Here is a 26,102-nt window from a genome sequence, read left to right on the forward strand (position 1 = left end):
TGTCTCTTTCTCCTGGTTTTGGCACACAGGTCAGCGCACCGGGGCTATAGATCATCACCACACTGACAGACAATCAAAGCAGTCTGTACTCTCTCAAATTACACTTTAATGACTTATTTTCACACACAAATGGTGCTCAGATTGATCACACACCGTAGTTTGGGTTGTGTCAGACCTCCAGTAGAGTCGGCCGGTTGAGAATGAGGCTAATGCTCAGGTCAGCACCTCATTTACTCTTTATCTGTCTTTCAAGGTGAATCTCCTAGAAACAGCAAATTACTTTGTGGGGCTTTTTGACATTAGCAGTAAACTGATTAATTCTAAGCAGAGACGGTTTAAATCGCCTCTTCATATGACCTAAATTCTTTTAAAGAGGGCCTATATGCCTTTTTACAAATTCATCTTTCTTTAGTGTGTAATGTTGCTGTTTGAGCATGAAAAAGCTCTGAGTTATTCTCTATATCAGTGTTTCTGAACTCCTGAAACGCCTCCATTGTAGTCTTGAGTTTCTTCCGGGAACGAACACGTCACAATATTCCTCATTATAATAATTAATGCGCAGAATAAAGGGGCGGGGCCTGGTTGAGTTAGTTAGTAGTGTGTTAAACTGGTGGTTATGGGAAGGGGCGGGACATTTCCCAAACACACTCGAAGCGCCCGACCAATCACAACAGACTGATCCAGCCGACCAATCAGAGCACAGTGTGCTTTTCAGAAGGAGGGGCATATTTTGCTGTCAGTCAATTTTCATCAACCTCAATTGAATGTGAGAGAAAAAAACTGTGCAATGCATAATAGTATTACGCACGTCTTTCTATTGCATTATCCTCTTTGGTTGTAGCAAAAAAGAGACTTACATTTTACAGTACAGTGCAGCAGTCTGATTCACACACAAGTGACTCATTTGAACCGGTTATTATTAATGAGTCTGTCAACAAGACATTAGTTTGGATCCCAAACTCTTCTAGTCTGAAATGTGACCTCAAATAGTGCTTTATTTATTTAATGTATAATTATGACCACTTATCTCAAGGGTTTCCTCAAGGTACCAACATGAATCATTACGAAACTGGAGTCATTAAGTGGAATCTGATTCATAATTAGTTAAATTACCTGTGATTCACACTCCTATTTAAGACAGGACAATTCTTTCCAGATGATGTGCTCTTTCTAAAACATCTTGTGTGTTTACTAAACCAGTGTTGTTATCGTTAACTAAAACTGTATAATGTTTTCAGTAACTGAAATAAAGCAGAAAAACATTAAAAAAAGTTAAACAAAAAAATACACTGACTGAAATAAGTACTAAAATTACATTTATATAAATGTATATAAATATAATATAAAAATTACAAAAAATACATAACAAAATTACTAAAACTTAAACCAAAATGAGTAAAAATATATTCAAATAAAAGCTAATTATAATAGTGCATAACCAACACTAAAATAACAGTGTTTGCTGAGCTTGGTCATGTTTTATTCCAAATAACATGTTTTATTTATTACTGGTTGACATCAGCTGTTATGACTGGTTTGTTTATTTTTATTTTTGTCCAAATGCTCATCCGTAGAGCTTTGAGAAGAGCTCTTTTGGGTTTGTTTCGTCCACGGCTGAAGTGTCCGTGCAGCCGCTGCTGCAGATTTAATGGAAACTGGAGTGTAAATGAAGTTCTCGTGCCGAGCCGTCACGGTCAATGATGCTTCTCTGCTGGGAGAGAAATGCCTGAAAGTCCAGAGCTTAACAAGCTAATCTCCTCTAGCCAGCTGGTGAGCCTTTCAACACGGATGAAGGACTCTGGGTCCATCACTTACACAACAAAACTACATGTGCAAGACTAATTGATCTTAGCTTCTGCGTCCCTTTCTCTTTTCTTTTACAGATGAAAAGCATCAGTCCAAAGAGGAGCTCTGGGAAAAATAAGAGACTCTACTTAACGGGTCACCAAAATAGAACGACATAATTCAGTATCGATTGAGTCCCCGGGGTCTGAAATGAAGAGAGCCTCGGTGTTATTACTGTACAAAGAGTCCAGACCCCTCAGACATCGATCCGAGCGCCCTGCCAAAACCAGAGCTCATCTGGGGGAAATCAGCAGCAGTTTATCTTATTCTGTGCAATTCATTTCCATGTCGACCGCATTAGGTAATATTGGCGCGTGGCGCCATCGATCTCACGGTTTGACACAGTTATTTTCCAGCATAAATAAAGGAAGTCTTCAAAATCAAAGCAAGTTCAACTGTGGATGGGAAACTCAGAAAGAGAAAGTGCCGTCTGATGCATTAATGTGCTCATGTATTATTAACAATGGCACCGAAGGAGCCTTTAGAGGTCATCGATGACATCAGCGTTTGTGTTTGTGTGCGTCTGCTGCTTATTCATCCAAAACACAATCCAATACTCGTCCATCCAGTGGGACAATATCATGTGTGTATAATTAGAGAAATCTGATTTGTATTTGCTCCTCAATAGCATTCGTGCAAATGCGCTTCAGTTTGAAAAAACGTATTTGTTTGTTTGTTTAGCAGATATTTATTTTAGATTAAATACTAAAATGATACGTTATTAAAAAAAATCTATTCATATTTGAAACTTGATGAATGCAAATCAATAAAAAAAATTAAAAAAAAATGATTATACATTTATTTAACCAGGGAAGAAAATCACATTGAGATCTCATTTACAAGTGAGCCCTGGCCAAGGTAGCAGCACACAAACATAATAAAAAACAAACAAAGTAAGATATTACAATCATCATAACGATGAGTCAGAATTTATTTATTTGTTTGTAATATAAATGTATCTACTGTATATGTGTAACGGTACACAGAAGTCACGGTTCGTTCTTACCTCGGTTTTGGTGTCACGGTTCGATATAAGTTCGTTACAATTACATGTAAAACTGTACAGGGTCCATTGGCGTCGGAAGCAAAAAATAAATAAATGGGTGGGTGGGTCCTCCCTCAGAAAATTTTTACTGGAATAAATGCCATTTCATGTATTCTAGTGCCTATTAATTAAACACGCAAACTAAACTCCGCTTCACGTCATGCATTAATGCACAGCTATCCGCGGACTATCCCGCTGCTGATACCATTTGCCAGCACTGACAACTTAAAGCTGTTATTGATGTTTGCAACGCAATATTTGACTGGAAGGGTACAACGGGCGGTTATTTTCATCAGTTGCGGCTCGTTGAGAAATAATATAATGTAGCGATTCAGCGGAAATGGAGTTTAATTTATTAGGGCGCTCTGAAAGTGAACAGGCATATTCGCTGAATCAGAGACGGTAAAAGTGAGTGGGTCCAGGATCATTGGTCTTAAAAAGTGGGTGGGTCTTGTCCCATGGTTCCGACCCCCATGACAGGGTCAGGGTCTGATTTTATTTGTGTACACTCACTATAAAAACAAATCATAGTGCTTTTAAATAAAGAAAACAAACAGGTGACCGCTTTCTGCCATCCCAGTTTCCTTTCCGTGAAGTTTGTGGAGCGCTTCACACAAATAAATGGAAACTCAGCGTATGGGCTACTAGCAAGCTCTTGTTTCTTCTGCTCCTTTTCCTGTTGTGGCGGTTAGCAAACAGTGTTGCATTACCGCACGCGCCCCCTTCTGGACTGGAGTGTGGATCGCCTGTGACTGACTGTATTCACCGAACAGTGACGTCTGTACCAAGCGTGCCGCACAAGCCCTCAAAAGTGAAGCCAAAACGTCTCGATCGCCCCCCGGTGGCCGGTCCTAGTATAGGTCATAAGCCCCGCCTCCCCATGTTATTCAACGGGACGTGAGACCAACTAAATAATTAAATTACACTTCACATATCTTTTTTCTAAAGATAGTTTCCGTCATTTACTGTAGTTTCTATCACGTTGATGTAATTTCAAGTGTTTGTTTTAAAATAAGTTAGTTTTTAGTTAGTTATTTGATGCTATAAAAACGGTGCTGTGACATCATGATTGACAGCTGTGATTGACAGGTTCTCTGTGCGAAGTAGTCACTGAAGTACTAACAGACTTTTTTTCATAATGTTGACTATGTGGTTAGTAGTTGTATTTACCTTATTTTAACGAGGTACTGCAAACAGCAGACATCATTGGAGAGCAACGGAGCAGACAAGGCCACTTAAGAAAAGTGCAGGGCGTGTGCTTGCGATTGATTCAGCGAGCGTGAGGGCGGGGCCTTGATTTCGCGGCTTTACTTCCTGCTCACGACTGCGCATGACTGGTCCCGAAAACGCTACTGTGCAAACTCAAATTCCAATATGTCAGCGCCATATCGGGACACTGGCGGCTTCAGTTCTCTCCAATGGAAAAGAGCGAAGGGGCGTCGTCCATCTTTTTTTACAGTCTATGGTCTGTACCATGACGGTTCGGGACGAATACAGGTAAACTCGAAAAATTAGAATATCGTGCAAAAGTTTATTTATTTCAGTGATACAACTTAAATGGTGAAACTAATATATTATATAGACTCATTACATGCAAAGTGAGATATTTCAAGCCTTTATTTGTTATAATTGTGATGATTATGGCTTACAGTTTATGAAAACCTTTTCACAATATTCTAATTTTGAATTTGGGGTTTTCCGACATAAACTGTAAGTCATAATCATCAAAATTATAACAAATAAAGGCTTGAAATATCTCACTTTGCATGTAATGAGTCTATATAATATATGAGTTTCACCTTTTAAGTTGAATTACTGAAATAAATTAACTTTTGCACGATATTCAAATTTTTCGAGTTTCACCTGTATATAATCAGTCCTAGAACAGTTTCACATTATGAAACACTTCAGTCCAAAACAAAAGACTCAACAAAAACAGTCAAAAAAAGTCCCTTAACTTATTATTGTAGTCAATAATTTTATCCCTCAAAACTCATCTCTGATCACCAAAATGACATATTTAAATGTTTATTCATGCCTTAAAATAGCTTGAATGTAACTCGACACCCTTGCCTCATTTAGTATTCATGGTTCTATGAATATGCAAATGAGCCCCGCCCCCACTCACTCACTCAGCTCAGAGATCCACTGGTTGACGATCACACGTTGATCTGATTGGTTACAAGGTCGTTTGTGACGTCAGAAACACCAGCGATTTCAAACCGTGTTTTTGAGACTGTCTTTGGTTCACTGCAGTTTTAAGCAGAAAATACTCAGCAATGCTGTCGACTTATGAACTTACACATGGTTTGTCTTAAAGCATATTAAAAACACCACATAGACATATAAACAGCTTGATTTTCACTACAGAGAGACTTTAAAAACAAGATCTGCCACTGTATAAACTCAACTGTAAAGCATTGAAACACTCACTAATAGCAGGTGATTTGTGCTTTACAGGTGGAAGTCCTGCACCGGTGTCCCCTTCATCGCCCTCTTCTGCCCCGCTGACCGGCCCCAGCGCCGACCCCTCAGAGCCCGAGTCTTCCTCAGTGTCAGGAGGAGAGGACGGTCTCTCCATCACACCCAACCCGCCTGAGCCGGAGGAGAACGACAGCGGGACGAGTCCAGAGACGGAGGAGGAGAAAGCCCTGCGTCTGCTCTACTGTTCTCTCTGCAAGGTGGCCGTCAACTCGGTGTCACAACTCGACGCGCACAACACCGGTGAGCAGCTCCGCAGAGCGATTCGCATCGAGAACCCCGAGAATATAACAAGATCCGTTCTTGCTAAGGCACAGGTGCTGCGTCCCAATTCGCATACTATCCGTCCTAAATAGTATTCGAAAATAGAATTAGTACGTCTCAAATCATAGTATGTTGTAATGAGTATCCAAAGAGACCCGGATGGTCTACTATTTCCGGTCAGAATCCGAAGTGCAGATCGATGCGCACTCTAACGGCTGATATTGCCCACAACCCATCGCGCGCTGGACGAGGATTCGGTTAGAACTACAAACTACAGAAAAAAACTACAGATATGGAGTCCGGCGGTTATGTAGAGAGGTTTAGATAAAGGGGTTTGAGTGATTAATTATCAGTATCTAACCTGACGAAGATATATTTATTCAATGTTGTCTACATTATATTGCATCTGCAGCAGCATTGTGAACTTTTGTAAAGATACGTTTAGCCATTAACTTTTAAATGCATCATTACATTCAAATTGCAAACACATGAGGAGAGTCTCGGCATGAAAGACCCATGACTGGCAGATGAACGTGCGACTACATTTCTCTCCGAAACGGTAAGAAATTAAATTAGATTGAATGGAGGATTTTAACTGAGACGAGATGATTGACAGGGCAGTGTACGATGACAAGATGTACGCGACAGAGCTGTCCGTTAAAGATGACGAACTAATATGTCCCAAAGCTTGCCTACTCTTTTGCTACACACTCAAAAGTATGTACTTTTTCTTCACAAAAAGAGTACATACTTTAAGGGCGTAGTATAAGTAGGCGAATTGGGAGAAATTCAAACAGCGTTTTTGCGCCCATGAAGGGCACTTCGAGAAGGGGACTGTCACGGCCCGTAACCAATTATAGCTCGTTATTTTGAATAAAACAAATAATACGGACCGAACATATAAAAGAGTCACAGAGACTTGATGCCATATTCAAGACGCCAATAATCCACGCCTTTCTTCAATAACATAAGAAAAAAATAACCAGAAAACAATACAATTCGCACAGAATGTTTACCAAAACATATTTTAATGAATATGGGCTTTCGCACCGGATAGGTCTAGGATCCAGACACCAGGGCGGCTCCCCGAGAACTAATGGTTCCCTTAGGAAAGTTTTCCTGGTTGCGATCGCACCGCCAGTAGGATCTCTAAAGTGACGTGAGCCTCACTTGTTGTTGTGACTTTTATTTTGACGGCGCTGGGAACGCCAGAGCCTGAGCCACACAGCGCTCGCATTCTCCGTGTTCATTAAGTTTATGATGATCTGTCTAACAGTCCTGTCTAATACGTTATTAGATAGAACTGTTATACATAGAAAGTAGACAGTAATGAAAAGTTATTAGCGTATGCCGTGTGGTTGATGTCCAGTGTTGCTGAGCAGAAATACATAATCATGTTTGGCTTGAGCCCCTCAAAGTCGCGTTGGATTTTCTCCTCAGCGTAAAGGTAAAGAGGCTCATCTATCACTGTTTTACATGTTCGTAGAGTTAGTTTCTGGAGTAAATATATAGGCTATAATCTGTGTGTTTACATAGCTTTATTTTTAATGGCGAATCCTGCATTTGGCTAGTTGGGTTGTGGAGGCATTTTCAGGCTAATAGGCTATGTGCACAAGCGTAATTTCGAACTTCCGCTATTGTCAGAAGTCGGCATGTCAGTTTCCGGTTTACGGCTGTTCATCCGCATCCGCTATAAACGAACAAGATGAGTGCTGCTGTTGTACGAAAAAAAGAGTTGTTAAACACATCTAAGTTTCTAAGAACTGTAGGTGGATCTATCATCTAACGCCCGTTTCACACATACCCCGTTTGCAGTGCGCGGTGCAGGAGCAACGCGCGCTATAGTGCTTTCACATACGATGCGTTTGCAGTGAATAACTGATCCGCGGCTGTACCACAAACACATACTTAATTTTTTTTTCTTTCTTTTTTTTTTGCGCGTCGCCCAAAATGTCTATTTTGTGCAGCCACTGCGCACGAAGGTTGGTGTTTTTCGGGAAGCGTTGGAAGCTCAAATGGCTGTTAGCGACTTGAAGCAGAGCAAAGTGGCACACAGCAGTGCTCCTAACGCACCATGTTAACAGGTTAGGGCTTTCACTTTTCACACCGTTCCAGATGCGGCACGTATAACAGCAGTACAGCCAGTAGCGGAGATAGCGTGGGTGCTTGAGTGCGGTCGCCCCAGGGCCCCGTGCCAATTGGGGCCCCTCGCCAGGGCCCCTCGCCAGCAGTGATGCCGGTAACTTTTTTCAGTAACAAGTAATAACGCGTTACTATTTCCAAACCAGTAATCAGATTAAAATTACTTATCCAAATTACTGTGCATTACTATTTTTGTCATTTTCTTTAGAAATGATGGCTGATATGCAATATGATACCGAAACGTGTGTGAGAAGGCAGAATCGCGACACACTCCAACTCCCAGCGTTATCCTTCCTGTCCAGATCCAATGCTACCACATCTTTATATTACTATTAGTAGGCTATTATTTGAAGTTAACATTATAAAATACGTAGACCTACACCACAAAACTAGTTGAGGATAATTTCTTTAAAATTGGGCAATTCCAGCGTTATGGACGTGACATTTGAGGTAAAAAAAACTTGAAATGTAAATTCTTAGAAAATGCATTTAATACCAATATATTGAAACGTCTGTTTATACTCCTTAATAAAGGAGTCCAGACTCCAGACATTAGAAAAATATCAGTCTACACATGCATTTTATATTTAATATGAGGGAAATACACGGACGTGACACAAAAAAACTTTAACTTTTAGGTGGCAAACGTAGCTACAAAAAGCAATACCCACCGGATGAAGAAGGGCTGGATCTCCACAGAACAAAATATTCATTTTGTCTTATTTTTCGTGCTCGCATTTATGAGGGAAAAACAATGTTACGAGACAGTTCCCCGTTACGGACGTGAGCGCTCTGAAAGCGCCACTGAAAGACTGCTTTAAAATTTTCATCAAAGACATCAAAGTACAAAGCCATTCATTAAGGCGAATTTCGTTTTGTATTAATTGTATCTTAATTTTAATCAATGTTTCATCAACCAATTGCCTGGATATAATAAATAAGAAGTAAATAGGCTATAGCAGACAATAGATAATCACGACACGGAGGGGCCGGCGCGTGAACTGGAGCTCGTCTTGTGAGTCATAAATGAACCGAAACACAGCGTATAAGGTAGGCCTACTTGCCTCACACACCTGAGAAATATATCTAGAAAGCTCGAAATGTGTACTTTTACAGAACAATTCAAAACGAAAGAAAACAGACTGTTCTCTGAAAAGAACGAGATAGCCTTTGTGTTTTATTTAACATATAAGCTTACTTGGCTAAACAAGTGACACATTATTACATATGCATTCATCAGATATTTTACGGTTTTTTTTACGGTTTTAATTTTAAAATGATTTGGTAGCAGAGGGCCCCATGATGAAGCTTCGCCCCCCCTGTACTGAGCGTCTAGCTCCGCCCCTGAGTACAGCGATCGTTACTGCACCGAATCTATTTCTGCTGTGCTGCATTAACCCTCTGGGGTCTGAGGTGTTTTTGGGGCCATTTGGATGTTCTGTGATGCCCTTACATTTGTGCTTTTTTCAGTTATTTATAAACATGTTAATGGCAAAGGTGTAAATTCACTCTATATAGCACAAACAGGGCTACCATAATCTGTGAGCAACTTGTATGTACATTGTTTGTATTTTTAAGAGAATATTGTTTATGCGTGGTTATTGAAAAAAATTAAAATGAAAGCTGCTGAAATAAGACCACAAAACAAATACTAAATATGTGTCCACAAGACTTTTGACAAATGGATGTTGACGCTTCGAGTTCTGGCTTCAAAATGATCTGAAAATCATCCTTCCTAATCATTCACATAAACCAATAGATTGTTTTAAATTGTGAAAAACATTTTTTTGTTTGCCAAGGCAATATGCAGATGGGCGGAACGGCCCAACCCCTATCATGAATATTAAGTGGTTCTCAGACAGTGACCCTACATAATAATGAGCCTTTCATTCAGGGGTGTCACACAAGAAATAATGCAAGGACAATATATATATATATATATATATATTGTCATTGCATTCTTTCTTGTATATATATAGCCTAAATATATATATATATATATATATATATATATATATATATATATATATACACACACACACACACACATATATATATATATATATATATATATATATATATATATATATATATATATATATATATATATATATATATATACAAACAATCAAAATATAAATGAAAGCCAAAAGCACATTTTTAGTCATACCTGGAAACAAATTCTAGTCAAATGCTATATGGGCCATTCTACAGAATCTTGAAAAGAAAATAGTCTTTTTCCATAAATGTCTTATAAAGTATTATTTTTTAAAGTAGACCAATACAATAAAAATAAACCAGTCGCATTTCAAAGTCGTTCGCGAAATGACCGCCAGGTGGCGCAAAGGGACATTTATCAAAACGTAAGTGGGGCTAATGTCAATTAACAGTAAGGATGAAATTCTACAAGTTATGGTAATTTGCAAATAAGCCTACAACAAACATTTATTTTTAAACAAATATTTTTAAATATGCAACATGCACGTTTAAACAACAAACAATACAATCTGAACCAGCGCTTCTGCTCCTGTATTGAGACATGCAGCGCGTTGCAGTTACGATCCGGGTTCCAGTGGCCTTAATACATTCACGGCTTTTTAAAATGTCACAAAGCGTTTTGAGATGGTTTTGAATGAAATATTGAAGTTTATAATTAGGGTATTTTGGCACACCACGCCGAGTGGCTATGCATTATTCTAAAATCTGGCTTTATTCTGGCATGTTGAATTAGAGTTTGACAAACGCGGCGGCGCGTTCATTTGAATTTATTTTTCTCATAACAGCTAAAAGAACTTACTGCGTAATTGTTGGTCATACAGATAAGATATCATCTTTTAAAACTGTAAAAGGTCTACTTTTATTCATGTAGGCTAAAGTAGGCCTACACTCACAGGCTAACGACAAAACGTTTTCTCGCTCATGACAAACAAACGTTTGGGCATTTCTCAGTGAGAAAATTCATAGCCGAGTGGTAGAACTTACGGTTCGATCATCAAGATGACACGGGTTCAAATCCCGAACAAACATGGTCTATTGTAAATTTTATATTTATTAATGCAGAGAGATTTGTGTAGCTCTAAAACTCTGGTACACCATACAGTTTTTTGCTTATATTTATAAAATAAAATTACCATGCATTTCCATTTTACACTAAGGAACAATAGTATCCAACAGAACGACTTTGCATCTGTACCAATCGTATGAGGCCAATCGTAATTTCAAAAGCAGTTCTGTAAAAAAAGTAATTTTATATATATAGCCAATATATATATATATATATTTTATTAGGCCTATTATTATTATTTTTTTGATTCCCTACAACCTAGAGTTTTTAAAAACATGGTTTTAAGTAAAGTGTGATTTGCCAGGGGGACGGGGATTTCCTTCTGGTCTAAACATCCCTGCTTCTGCTGAATTATTTGAATCCCCACACCCCTCCCTCCACAGTAATCAATGCTATAGGCTACTTCACCAATAGACCATATCAAATATAAAATAGAGATATGCAACAGAACAAGCACGTTTAAACAACGATAAACAATAAAATCAAAACCAGCGTTTCAGTTGTCCATAGTTCAAGTGGCCTTAATGCATGCACGGCTTTTCAAAATTTCACAAAGCGTTTTGAGATTATTTTGAATGAAATATTGAAGTTTATAATTAAGTGTTTTGGCAGACCACGCCGAGTGGCCCTATGCATTTTTCTAAAATCGGGTTTTATTCGAACTTTTGCTAACGACAAAAGTTTATCTGTCGTCTCTGTCTCCGGGAACTGCGCGTCACAAAAATGAACCGAAAGCCACTTCAGCTCAGTCACTATAAGAAATCGGCTCTGTCTAATGCCTTTAAATGTCTAAATATTCAGGCTAATAAATGTTATCTGATTATGTAATCCATATGAAAACGAGAGGTACAGAGGATCTACTCAAACATGTAGCCTATGTAAGCGCTTCCCAATGAGAAAATGACAAGGGTGAAAATCTCGCTCTAATGAAATGTAGCAGGCTAAATCGCCCTGAATTAAAATGTAAAAACAGATCAAATAATGTATTTGTCGAAATGTTGCGATATTGTTTCATTTAAGTTCATAATTATTCTATAGGCCTACATGTTATTTAATTTAGCAGCATTACCACGAAGCACCGTGGTTCGATATTTATTTGAATAATAAAAAAAATAATAAAAACGTAATTCACAAATTGCATGCCTGGTTGAAAGGATCCAAAGATCCCTGTAGAATTTAATATTAAGTTGAACATTTTGTTCATGACAACAAATGAACATGCGTTTTTTCAGATTATATTTAGTTTTGCTTGGAAAAAGCTGGCCCAAACCAGTTTTATTTCATCAATTATTGAAATAATGAAATATTTAGTAATAAACTTTTATGACAGAAATTTCACTAGGCTACATGTAACTTAAATCATTTAATTCCTTCATTATCAACACTGTCTAGAATAGCGATTTAAGCAGCGCCGCCGCTCCCACCACGCGCATCACGCGCTGTGCGTAGGGCACCAAGTGCTGAGGGGGCACCAAAAATAGCCTAATGAAAAACCAATCATCAAACTTCTTGTTATAATCAGATTCAGCGAGTTCTTCCTCTTCATTCTGCAGCGGCGCCGAGCAGAGACAGAGAGCACGTCAGAAACACAGGACAGGGTGTGTGTGTGTGTGTGTGTGTGATGTGTTCATGTGTGTGTTCATCATTGGTCTGTCACTGCTCGTCAATGTCAGAATATTTGAGATGACCAATCAAATCAAAGTAGGCGGGCTTTATGTTCACAGACGCTGAGCGCGAATTTTAACAGTGCAACTCGACGCTTCAGTGTAGAGGGCTGCATTGGGATTGAGTCCCGCCGGGTCCCGCGGGACCCAACGCAAATCTCGCGGGAGCGGGCGGTTTGAACTTTGCTGCGGGCGGGAATGGGCGGACAAAAAAAAACCCTGCGGGATCGGGAGGTTGCCTAACGACATGATGGAGATGTCAATGATGTGGAAAAGAACCTTAAACGAGGTATTTACAGCACAAAACCTGAGCAAGGCAAGTCTGACATTTACTATTCATCTTCCTGATCAGTGCGTCAGAATACATGCAGGCCAGGGAAACGAAACCAACAACCCCATGAATCTCTTTAATAATAGCAATACAAATACGCGCTTTTTTTTCCTGCGGGACGGGAGAAGACACAAAGTCAATGCATCTCTATTATTGTGCGGGAATAAATTCTCCAAGTTTTGCGGGTGCGGGCGGGAGTGGACATACATATTGCGGGAGCGGGCGGGAGTGTAACACATACGTTGCGGGAGCGGGCGGTAATGGTCAGAAATTCGGCGGGCGCGGACGGGAGCGGGATGAAGAAAACAGTCCCGCGCAGGACTCTACTTCAGTGTTCGGTCAAGTGCGAGATAAGATGTAAGTAGCTAAACTTAACTTTATTTGACAGTTTTTTTTTAGGTCATAAATGTTAAACGAATGACAAAAAATAATTAGGCAAACTAATATAGTTTTGTCTAATTTCGCCATTTTGAACTGAAAATAGGCCTATGTAACATGTAGCCTAGTGTAATAGTTTAGGCTACTGTCATTGTGAGGGGACAAGAAACATGAACAAAGCCGTTTTCATCATGTTAGGCACAGGATTTATAATGAATGTGTACATATTGAGAATAAAATACAAATTGTAACCTTTAGTAAATTAAAAAAGCCAACTTTAGGAGGGGAAGAGACAGGGCAAGATAAAAACAAAGAGAAAAAGAGTGTGATGCTGATGAGGAGAGAAAAATAATCAGCTGCCCACTGACATAGTTTTAAAGCTGTTGTTATCGAATTATTATTATTTATTTTTTTTGCCTTCACAACATCTTTAAAATGCACATGTGTAGTTCAGAAAAATCCCAAATTTCCCCCGAACACCCCTAACTAACCTGCCTCAAATTCGGGATCCCAGTGATTATAAAACCATGCCATTGCATGGTAATGAAACTAGTTAATAGTAAGCATTAGACCCTAATCTAAAGTGTTACTTTTTAGCTTTTTAATTTTTTTTATAAATCATACCCTCATTGGGGGCTTAGCCCCCCTAAATGAAAATCCTAAATAAAAATGTTTTTTTTTTTTAGGGGGGGCGGGGGGACATCATAAAGGAATTATGCTTAGGGCACCAAAATGGCTAGCAGCGGCACTGGATTTAAGTGTGAATTACGACTTCTCTTTGTGTTAAATCAGCCTCAGACTCCGATAGCCTGTGGGGGGTTGGGGGACAGTTCAGTGCTGTGCGCGCAGGACAATAGGCCTAGGTGTTAATGTTCCTCTTTCATATGGAGAGCGAGGGAGACTAAATAAACTTGTTAAAAAGAGATTCAGCGCGAGAGAGGCAAAGAAAAACGCATGTTTTAATTTAATTATGTTGCTTTGGACAATTTTCGTTTTGTAGGCCTACTGTTTTAATTGTTTAATGTCATTTATTTGGCAATACAAATTTAAAATGTCGCAAGAATAATATTAGCCTAGTGTTTCTTATTTTGCATCGCAAAAGAAATAAACTCTAAACCCGATGCAACCCTGTTTTAAATAAAAAAAAACACTTTATTTAAACCTTGAAATGTTCGAACTTGGTTTCAAACTTAAGTAATTTTAGTGTTCTTTTACATTACACAATAATTTAGCAGACTAAAGACGAGCTTCTTCATTTTCATTTTCTGATGCAATCGGCTGACAATCTTCCTTCATCAGTTTGTGTCCTTTGTGCAGCGGCTGCGGTTCTACTGGAATGTAGCAAATTTATGTTGTAATGATAATTAAACAAAACTCTTGACTTTAAATAAGTAAACAGTTATAAACAGTTAGCTATTTAAGCATCAAGAAGGTAAAATATAAACGCTGTTGGCCAACATCGGTTAACAACATGTATGCCACATTGAGATTCGATCTCGGGTCGATTGAAGCTCCCTGAAGCTCGTGTTGATGCGTTGATCACTGAGCCACCGTTTGTACGCTGTTAGAGTTAAAGTCTTATGCTTTTGTAAAGCTTCATTGATGTAGCCTAAATGTTTTTATTGCAATGTTTTATGTTTTCATTATTTATTCAATTTCATTTCAGTATTTCAGCCTAATTTCAGTATTGTGGTAATGAATTATTTTAACTACGTTTCACTTGTTGAATTCATCTGCTACCAGCTTTCAATCGCTCTGAATGAGCAGCAGATTACGCATTAGAGAGAATAAACGAACACTTTTCAGAGTCTATGATTGTAGCGCCTCTTAGCGGTAAAAGGTAGCAAATACACCCCACATTTTACCGCCGCGGTGGAACGGCTGATGTGGGCGTTGTCATGGCTTTCCTCTACATTTGCGTTTGAATAGCGCGCGTTCTCCGTGGGCGTGTCAGATTAACGCGTAATGAAGTGTAATGAGCTGGGGAAAAAAATTCTGACAGCACTCTCTTTTCATACAGATTACATAAACTGAGAATATTTGTTTTTTATATAAATTACTTCATTGAAAAGAAGAGAATTCAAGCTTCATAAAGAAAAATCTCTCGTGCCTGTGTGACAAGTATTTGCAGAGTTAGAGTTAATTTTTCGGACGCGTTTCAGAATGGACTGCACTGACAGAGAGAAGGCAAAACTCGCATCATGTTTATTTTTCTTCATTTGACAAAAAGCACAACACTTTGTTTTTATTGTGAGTATACAGAAAAATAATATACACTAAACAGGATCGACTGATGTATAACACTTACATGTAAGATTAAAATCAACAGAGTATTTTGAGTCTCTTTTGCACTGATAAGAAAAAAAGTCTGCCTATCGCGCCGGCGCGATAGCCGACCCCAGGGGGTTAAAGTGACACCGCATGTTTCGTGGTCAAAATGCACAAAGATTGACCTGAAAATATAGTAATTTCACCATAAATGCGTTTCATTAAATAAAATGTAGTAATCTCACCATAAATGCATTTAATATACCGGTACTACTATTTTTCACAGTCATCTGAAGACTGTGAAAACCGGGGTAAATCAAGGAAAACTACAATTAAGGCGACATAATGAACAACACTCGTCTCATTCGTGGAGGTGGAAAAACAAGTTCTTTGTGATATGCAAGATCTATTGTAGGCTATTACAATTTAAATGCAAAAGAAAAGGCATGTGAGTCGGCTGTTTTTGCCAATTTTAAGTTTTAATTTAAAATATTTGCCATTTTAATATAGTAAATTTGACCACTTGCTTGAGCAACTTAATATAAGTAATGCATGGAATAATAGCCCTAACTTGCGTTGTTTAAATTGTGTTTAAACGTGCATACATCCCTTAAAGAGTGTGTACAAAGAGAATCGTGCTGACTACTTTTTTTGAAATAAAAGTTGCAGCACAACTTCTGGATTTTAAATAAAAAAAGTAAGTATGTGTTTGTGGTACAGCCGCGGATCAGTTATTCACTGCAAACGCATCATATGTGAAAGCACTATAGCGCGCGTTGCTCCTGCACCGCGCACTGCAAACGGGGTATGTGTGAAACGGGCGTTAGATGATAGATCCACCTACAGTTCTTAGAAACTTAGATGTGTTTAACAACTCTTTTTTTCGTACAACAGCAGCACTCATCTTGTTCGTTTATAGCGGATGCGGATGAACAGCCGTAAACCGGAAACTGACATGCCGACTTCTGACAATAGCGGAAGTTCGAAATTACGCTTGTGCACATAGCCTATTAGGTTGCATTAGCTAACATTAGGATAACGTTACTGTTCAAAAGGTTGAGGTCAGTAAGATTTATTTTTTTAGCAAGAAATTAATACTTTTATTCAGCAAGGATTCAATAAATTGATCAAAAGTCACAGCAAACAGTCTAAACATGTATATAATGTTACAAAAGATTGTATTTCAAATAAATGCTATTCTTTTGAACTTTCTATTCATCAAAGAATCCTGAAAAACAAATCTTTCATGTTTTTACAAAAAAATATGAAGCAGTTTTCAACATTGATAATTATCGTAAATGTTTATTGAGCATAAAATCGTAATATTATAGTGATTTCTGAAGGATCATGTGACACTGAAGACTGGAGTAATGAAGCTGAATATTTAGCTTTGATCACAGGAATAAATTACACTTTACAATATATTCACATAGAAAAGAGTTACTTTAAGCTGTAATAATGTTTCACATTATTGCTGTTTTCACTGTATTTTTGATCAAATAAATGCAGCCTTGGTGAACATAAGAGACTTCTTTCAAAAGCATTAAAACATCTTACTGACCTCAAACTGTTTACTGATAAGAAAATAAGACACAGCTACCGCAATATCCCATTTCTCTCGTTCCGAAACACTTTTTGCTCCAGAGAAATGTTGTGATGTGGAGCAGCTTGATTTGGTTCATGGTTTAGATCTTTTAAAAGATTTTTAAAACATGCTTATGGAGAAAATGAATCATAAAAATACTTCTGAAACCAAAGCCGGCGGTCACAGTGGCTGCTTATTATTCATTATTTTATCCAGTGGATCTATTTCAATCTTTTCAGTTAATGTTATTAGTTTTGTGCAGAAATTAGTACATGTGCATAATAATCTAATTTCAAGAATTTAAGCAAACGCCTTTAGTTTAAAAGGTTTTTAAAGGGTTAGTTCACCCAAAAAAGAAAATGATGTCATTAATGACTCTCCCTCATGTCGTTCCAAGCCCGTCAGACCTCCGTTCATCTTCGCAACACAGTTTAAGATATTTTAGATTTAGTCCGAGAGCTTTCTGTCCCTCCATTGTAAATGTATGTACGGTATACTGTCCTTGTCCAGAAAGGAAATAAAGACATCATCAAAGTAGTCCATGTGACATCAGTGGGTTAGTTAGAGTGTGTTGAAGCATCGAAAATACATTTTGCTCCAAAAATAACAAAAACTAGGACTTTATTCAGCATTGTATTGTCTTCCGGTTCTGTTGTGGATCCGCGTTCAGTGCCGCTGCTGACGTAAGACGCAATCTTCGCAAGCAGCGTCTTACGTCAGCAGCGGCGCTGAACGCGGATCCACAACAGAACCAGAATACACACACACACACACACACACCAGACACACGTCAGCAGCGTCTTACGTCACCAGCGGCACTGAACGCGGATCCACAACAGAACCAGAATACACACACACACACACACCAGACACACGTCAGCAGCGTCTTACGTCAGCGGCGTCACTGAACGCGGATCCACAACAGAACCAGAATACACACACACACACACACACACACCAGACACACACACACACACACACACACACACACCGGACACACGTCAGCAGCGTCTTACGTCAGCGGCGTCACTGAACGCGGATCCACAACAGAACCAGAATACACACACACACACACACACACACCAGACACACGTCAGCAGCGGCACTGAACGCGGATCCACAACAGAACCGGAATACACACACACACACACACACGTGCACACACACACACACACCAGACACACGTCAGCAGCGTCTTACGTCAGCGGCGGCACTGAACGCGGATCCACAACAGAACCAGAATACACACACACACACACACACACACCAGACACACGTCAGCAGCGTCTTACGTCAGCAGCGGCACTGAACGCGGATCCACAACAGAACCAGAATACACACACACACACACACACACACCAGACACACGTCAGCAGCGTCTTACGTCAGCAGCGGCACTGAACGCGGATCCACAACAGAACCGGAAGACAATACAATGCTGAATAAAGTCCTAGTTTGTGTTATTTTTGGACCAAAATGTATTTTCGATGCTTCAAAACATTCTAACTAACCCAGTGATGTCACATGGACTACTTTGATGATGTCTTTATTTCCTTTCTGGACAAGGACAGTATACCGTACACACATTTACAATGGAGGGACAGAAAGCTCTCGGACTAAATCTAAAATATCTTAAACTGTGTTGCGAAGATGAACGGAGGTCTGACGGGCTTGGAGCGACATGAGGGAGAGTCATTAATGAAATCATTTTCATTTTTGGGTGAACTAACCCTTTAAGATTGACGAGAAACATAAATTCAGTCAAGTGTCTTTTTTGACTGCTAGTACTAATAGATATAAGCTACTCAACAATGTTTGCCAAAAATGGAAATGAGATGCATCATCAGTAAAGACCCCGTCCAGCGCTCGCGGTTTTGTTTTCTCTGGCTGGCGGTGTGTCATTAAGATGATGAATGTTTTGAACCTGCCATGTTTTGTTCCTCAGGCACCAAACACAAAACCATGCTGGAGGCTCGGAGCGGGATCGGCTCCATCAAATCCTTCCCGAGGACTGGGCTGAAGAGCAAACTGGTTACTCCCACTAAAGCAGACACAGGCCTGCAGAACAAGACATTTCACTGTGAAACCTGCGACGTGCGCGTCAATTCAGAGACGCAACTAAAACAGGTGATGCTGCGTCCTAACCAGACGTACAGTAGCACACACACACTGTACACACTGCTGTTCAAACGCTTGCGATCCGCAACATCTCAGTTTTTGAAAGAAGTCTCTTCTGCTCACCAAGGCTGCATTTATTTGATTAAAAATACAAAAAAAAACTGTAATATTGTTAACTATTATTTCAATTTAAAATAACTGTTTTCTATTTTAATATATTGTAAAGTGTAATTTATTCCTGTGATCAAAGCTGAATTTTCAGCATCATTACTCCAGTCTTCAGTGTCACATGATCCTTCAGAAATCACTCTAATATGATGATTTGATGCTCAAGAAACTTTTATCAATGTTGAAAACTGTGTTGTACCTTTCTTTTACATTTTAAATGTCTTTACTGTAACTTAAATTTAATGCATCCTTTCTGAATAAAAGTATTAATTTATTTTATCCCCCCCCCCAAAAAAAAATAGATACTGACCCCAAACTTTTGAATTTTAGTCTATAATGTTACAAAAGCTTACTATTTCAAATAAATGCTGTTCTTTTGAACTTTCTATTCATCAAAGAATCCTGAAACTAATGATAATAAATGTTTCTTGCTCAGCAAAGCATCATATTAGAGTGATTTCTGAAGGATCATGTGACACTGAAGACTGGAGGAATGATGCTGAAAATTCAGCTTTAATCACAGGAATAAATTACATTTTAAAATTTAATAATATTTCATAATATTACAATATATATATATATGTGTATATATATATATATATATATATATATATATATATATTAATCAAATAAATGAAGCCTTCGTGAGCATAAGAGACTTCTTTTAAAAACATAAAAAAATGTAAAGGCAGTGTATTTATATATAATATTTTTGGGTTTTTTAATAATGTATATGTGGTTGGTTGAATTTTTGATTAATAATGTTATATATTTTATGGTTGTTGGGTAAAAATGTATAAAATAAATAATTAATAATAATAATAATAATAATAATAATGGCTGTCTACTGCTAGTGATACTCAAAGTCTTGAATCTCATTGGTTGATGAGTTGTTTTGCACAGAAAAAAAATGATAGAGAATTTTGATTTTGTTTAATTCATTCAAAAGTCTGCAGTGAAAATGGTGTTTTAATTTGGTCTGAAAAGTTACATTAAGCGTTGTCAGACAATCTGTGACCTGTGTCTGTCAGCTCATCACATCTGTGTCACTTTCTGTGTTTTGCTCATCAGCATATCAGCAGCAGACGCCATAAAGACAGAGCGGCGGGCAAACCAGCCAAACCCAAGTTCAGTCCGTACACCAAAACCCAAAGAGGACCCACCAAACAGACCGTAGGTTCATGCTTTCTACCACAGCCGGCTGTAAATGCAGCTGCAATCTGTTTGTTTGAGCGGCCCAGAGGTGTAAAGAGTACCTGAAATCCACTCTTAATGTTGCCCATCCCTTTAAAACTCATCTTTGATCACCCAAATTACATATTTAAATTTTTACATATTTTATTTCTTCATGCCTTAAAATAGTTTGTATGTAAATTCGACACCCTTGCCTCATTTAGTATACGCGGTTCTATGAATATGCAAATGAGCCCCGCCTCCACTCACTCCCTCAGCTCAGAGATCCACTGGTTGGCGATCACACGTTGATCTGATTGGTTACAAGGTCGTTTGTGACGTCAGAAACACCAGCGATTTCAAACCGTGTTTTTGAGACTGTCTTTGGTTCACTGCAGTTTTAAGGAGAAAATACTCAGCAATGCTGTCGACTTATGAACTTACACATGGTGTGTCTTAAAGCATATTAAAAAACACCACATAGACATAGAAACAATATTAAAAACTTGATTTTCACCTTAGGACTTTAAGTCAAGTAGAGATGTCCTACTGCGAAAATGACTCCATTACATAAATCACCAATTCCAATTCCACTTGAGTCTTAGGGTTAGGGTTAGAGTATCTGTTTTTAACAGTAAGCTACTTAAGTATTTTACTCATACTGAACGTAGGCTCAAAGATGCACTAGTTCTCAATGTTAGTGAAAAACAAGAAACCGCTTATTTGTGAGGAGAGCAATCACATTTATTTTCTAAAATCAAAATAAAACCAAACCCCTCTTAGACACACCAGCCTATTAAGCGCTCACAAACACTTAAGTCTCAGTTAAGTGCTCAAAAAGGCCACTGATAAACCAAGTTATACCATGGTCTGGGTGAATACTCGATTCTGATTGGCTGCAGGGTGTCCGTTAAAAAGTGATAGAGGACACCTAGTAAAGGAGTTCTGGTGAAACTGCCTGTTTACCGTTCGAAATTAATAAATAAATGCGCTGCCTACAACAGCTGTGACTGAGTAACCATAGCAACAGGCAGTCAAAGTATCCGTTAACAATTTGCTCTATCAAAACAAACATCTAACGTCAGTTAGATATTACATAGCCTACTAATACAACAATGAGCGACTTCGTTATTTCATCTTCAGTCTCTCACGGACTGACGGAGCAAGCCCGCAGACTGCTCTCGCATCGATGGCCTGGCTGTCACCGACATTATTTGACGGCTCTCCAGTCCAGCATCGGAGAGTCGACCTACAGCGGTGCTTCGGAGGCTGTGGTTAGTGTAGACTCGTGTAACACATAGTGTTTTATGTGTAATAAAAAAATAACTATGCCTACCTTTGTGTTTCATGAAAAAAAAATGCATTTTTGAACCTGAAGGGTTCTACAAGTTGAGCGGACTATATATCTCAAGTTGCTAAATAAATCGTCAGGCAAGTTATTATTTTAAAAAACTAGATTTAGCCTAATTAAAATATAAACTAATGTTTTAAAAATGTTTTATTTGGCAAGTGACCATGGTATAAGCGGGTTAATGCCCTTCGAGGTGTCCGTTGTAAGGTTTTAATGGACTTCGGCGGAGGCAACCGTCCTCCGCTGCGCGTCGGCCGGTTTACACCTCGCCGTCGTCCATTAAAACCTTACAACGGACACCTCGAAGGGCATTAACCCTTACATAACAGATAAATTAAATAAGTGTCTATTCACACTAAGCCTAGGCTATTTACATTAAAGGGGTGATGAACTGAGAAATCAAATTTTCCTTGAGCTTTTGACATCTAAGAGGTCATCAAATTATAAGAATATCCTGTAAGTTTCAGAACTGAAAACGTCCTTGTTAGTCCAATACAAGCTTTTATTGACACCAGGCTCAGCAAACGACTCGTTTTTCAAAGTGGGGAACTATGAGGACAAAGAGGATAAAACACCACCCCCGCAGAAGAAGATCAACGCCTACTTCAACACGGCCGGTTTAGCCCCGCCCACCGATTCGCGCATTACACGAGACTCATTATAATATGCAAAACTGTTATCCACTCACAGCAGTGGGCGTTTACTTCCAAGTCTTCAATGCGAGACGCCCATAAAAACCGAGCGTTTTTGAGCTAGGCTCAAAACTAGTGTAGAAAATAGCCTATTACTTATTCATTTTGATGTTTTTGAATGTAAAAACCAAGCGAATGTCATAAGTTGACCTCAGACAACAATATAAAACAATTTAAAAAGCCAGTTCATGACCCCTTTAACTCCGCCCACTGACGTCTGATTGGGCCAGACAAAATTACGGACGCCGCTGGATCGTCAACAGTAGCAATAATGCACGTGGCATAAAGTTTTGTTCGAATCCGCATTTTGGCGAACTCTCTACTCTCTTTTCCCATCACATATCAGATCAGAAAGGCATTTAAAGAAACTTAATAAAATATTCGAAAAGTGGAAATAAAGTGTCTAACGTGTGTTTAATAATAAAGTGTTTATGGGTTAGGTGTTGTCCCAATACGGTGGCATCCATTTAATAATTTTAATACATTTAATAATTTACACTCATTGCATACCATTTAATGTACAACAACACTGAGGTGCGAATAGTATCTGCCCCTATTTATCAGTATAAATAGCATCTAACAACTATTTATTGCAAAAAAAATAGTTGCTATTTTCACTGCTGTTTGCAAATAGCCACTGCCATAAAATAATGTTAAAATTAAATTGTCAGAGCCCGCTTGCACTGGACGGGCTGGTTTCGGCCTCATATAAACACCTTTTACACGGTTAACAACTACCTGCTAATGCATTTATATTTTCAGAAAGTAGATTTGGGTGAGTAAGGGCAAAACACACAAGGTATAGTAGCTTCAATGCACTGGAGATGAAAAATTAGGTGCCGTGCAAATTGTAACAATCATTACTCATCACAAATGTATTGGAGTAAACAGTATCTATAATTATTTAAAAATGCAGTCTAGCAGAGAGTAAAAGTTGCTAATATCTTTAATATGTGTTAGCATTCCCATTAATCTCACTGGCAGTGGCCAGACAATGAAGGCCGTTCTGTTTTGTGATGCAAATATTATCCAGCTTTAATAGTGCCAGTCCAGACTGTTTCACAATCAGATGTTGCATGATGGATTGATGCCATGTTTAATAAAGACGAAACACATTTAACGTTGGTAATGTGGCACATTTCTGAGTGAAACTGGGAAAAAATGAAGATGTTTGGATAGTGTGATGGTGGTTAATCTTATTTTTTGGTATAATAAGTCATTTTTAAATATATAATATTACAATATAATATAAACTAGCATGCGTCAGTAAGATTTTTAATATTTTTGAAACGAGTCACTTCTGCTCACCAAGCCAATTTTTTATTTGATCAAATAAAAACAGTAATATTGTGGAATGTTATTACAATTTAAAATAACAGTTTTCTATTTGAATATATTTTAAAATGTAAAAAAAAAGCTGAATTTTGAGCATCATTACTCCAGTCTTCAGTGTCACATGATCCTTCAGAAAGCCCTCTAATATGTTAAACTTGCTGCTCAAGACAACAGTTTAATATTTATCCTGAATTTTGCTGAACGCCGTGAACGGTGATTAATATGGTCTTTTCCTGGAGTACGTCAGCAGAATTAGACATTTCAGAGGCAGAGGAAGTCATTACATATTGATGAACGATTATCAAAACAAATTTCTCCTTTCGAATAACACGTCCTGATGAATGGTACACATCAAGGCCATTTATTAAAGCTATAGTTCACCCAAAAGTGAAAGTTTTGTCATTGTTTACTCGCCCTCATGTCGTTCCAAACCCATATGCTGTTATGTTTTTCCCATTTGTTCCATGCAACAGCAGCATCTGTTAAGCTCAATGTGAACAAATGATATTTCAAAGATTTCCAGTCTCTTGCTCACACAGATCTGTCACATGGCTTGTGCATTACTCCACTACTGTTGTGGTCACTGTGATCTGTTGTATTAAAACAGTTTTGTGTTCCACTGAAAAGAACAACCGCATACGAGTTTGGATCAACATGAACATAGTGAAGTATCGCTTAGATCAGGGGTTTTCAAACGTTTTGGAGTCAGGGACCCCGGGTTTTCCAAGGACCCCCTTCATAATTATAACCGTGATTAAACCCAAAGTTAATGCACTCTAAACAATGCTGGGTTGTTTCAACCCAAATTTGGGTCAAATATGGACAAACCCAAATGTTGGGTTAAAAATGTAATTTAAAATTTTAACCCAACTTCAACTTTCACTTTCAACTGTAAACATTTTTATTACATTTTTAACCCAACATTTGGGTTTGTCCATATTTGACCCAAATTTGGGTTGAAACAACCCAGCATTTTCTAGAGTGTGTAGGTGAGAGTAATGGGCATAAAATGCATTGGTTTCATTGGTGCAAACGGTCCCCATTGTAAACCTACTTTTTAATAATAGGCTACAGCTCAATTTTATCAAGCCTATTTACCGTATTTTCCAGAAAATTCCAGAAAAACCTGGTCAAACTTGCGTTGTTGAGAGAAAAAACACTGATAAGTTGCATATAAGTCGCATTTTATTATTAGATTCAAAAATAATGTTAATACTGGTAAATTAAATTAAACCTCAACAAACTCTAAACACTGTAAACATGTATCTGACTTCCCCTCTCTCCAAATCCTTTCAATCTTGTTCTTTCTTTCGATATATATTGTATGTTCAGATAACAATGATTAAAGACTTTAGAGAAAGCAAGCTCTGAACCAATATGCCCCAATGCTACACTTTTCTGTATATCCTAATCTTTTGTTAACAAACAAGTATTCATTACTTTTGCCTTAAATTAATACATTGTTTAAATTAATACAATATTAGCTAACTCTCGTCTCCATTGACTTTGTATTGACTGAAGCTGCCTCCTTGTCATTTATGACTTATAACAAAAAAACTAAACAATATCTAAAAGCTGCTATGTGACAATGTGTAGAGCAAACAAGCTAAAAAAAAACAAAAATACGTTTTTATAAGCTTTCGACCCCAAAAAAACGAAAGACGAAAGTGGATACAGGCAATAAGATGTGAAGCAACAGTTGCAAGAATGGGTAAATTGTGAGATCCTGACACTCAGTATAAAAATACACTACATGTGCAGTAAACATTTTGTCACTGGTAAGTCAAATATCAAAATCAGTTTTATATATTATATTTCTGTAAGCTAAGATATCCCTGTTCCCCTCCAGCGGCGTAAGTTAGTTCTCAGAGTAATACGACACGTTGTGCTCTGTCTCAATTGCCTGTATCCACTTTCGTCTCATTAAACGCTCGTTTTTTGGGCTCGACAGCTTATAAAAACTTATTTCTGGGTTTTTTAGCTTGTTTGCTGTACATCTTGTCACATAGCAGCTTTTAGACATTGTTTTGTTTTTTGTTATAAGTCGTAAATGACGAGGAGGCAGCTTCAGGCAATACAAAGTCAATGGAGACGGTTGGATGGATTTCCCCATGGTGGGCGTGGCCTAAATTCTAAGCCCCTCCCCTTTCGGTCGACCACCATGGGACCTTAATTCGGGAAAATATTGTATGGTAGTC

At 38.3% G+C, this 26,102-nt stretch overlaps 1 protein-coding gene across 2 annotated transcripts in view; it reads left to right on the forward strand.

Moving 5' to 3' along the window:
- Window positions 1-26,102, forward strand: part of znf385d (zinc finger protein 385D) — a 96,559-nt gene that overhangs the window by 68,769 nt on the left and 1,688 nt on the right. For both annotated transcript variants that reach the window (XM_056241490.1, XM_056241489.1), the window contains exons 5-7: window positions 5,351-5,614; window positions 19,013-19,194; window positions 20,425-20,526. In XM_056241490.1, the coding sequence (XP_056097465.1) occupies window positions 5,351-5,614; window positions 19,013-19,194; window positions 20,425-20,526 (548 nt within the window). The remainder of the gene's footprint in view (window positions 1-5,350; window positions 5,615-19,012; window positions 19,195-20,424; window positions 20,527-26,102) is intronic.

Source organism: Rhinichthys klamathensis, unplaced genomic scaffold, assembly GCF_029890125.1.
Source record: "Rhinichthys klamathensis goyatoka isolate OS25496 unplaced genomic scaffold, OSU_Roscu_1.1 h1tg000646l_1, whole genome shotgun sequence".
Lineage (NCBI taxonomy): Eukaryota > Metazoa > Chordata > Actinopteri > Cypriniformes > Leuciscidae > Rhinichthys > Rhinichthys klamathensis.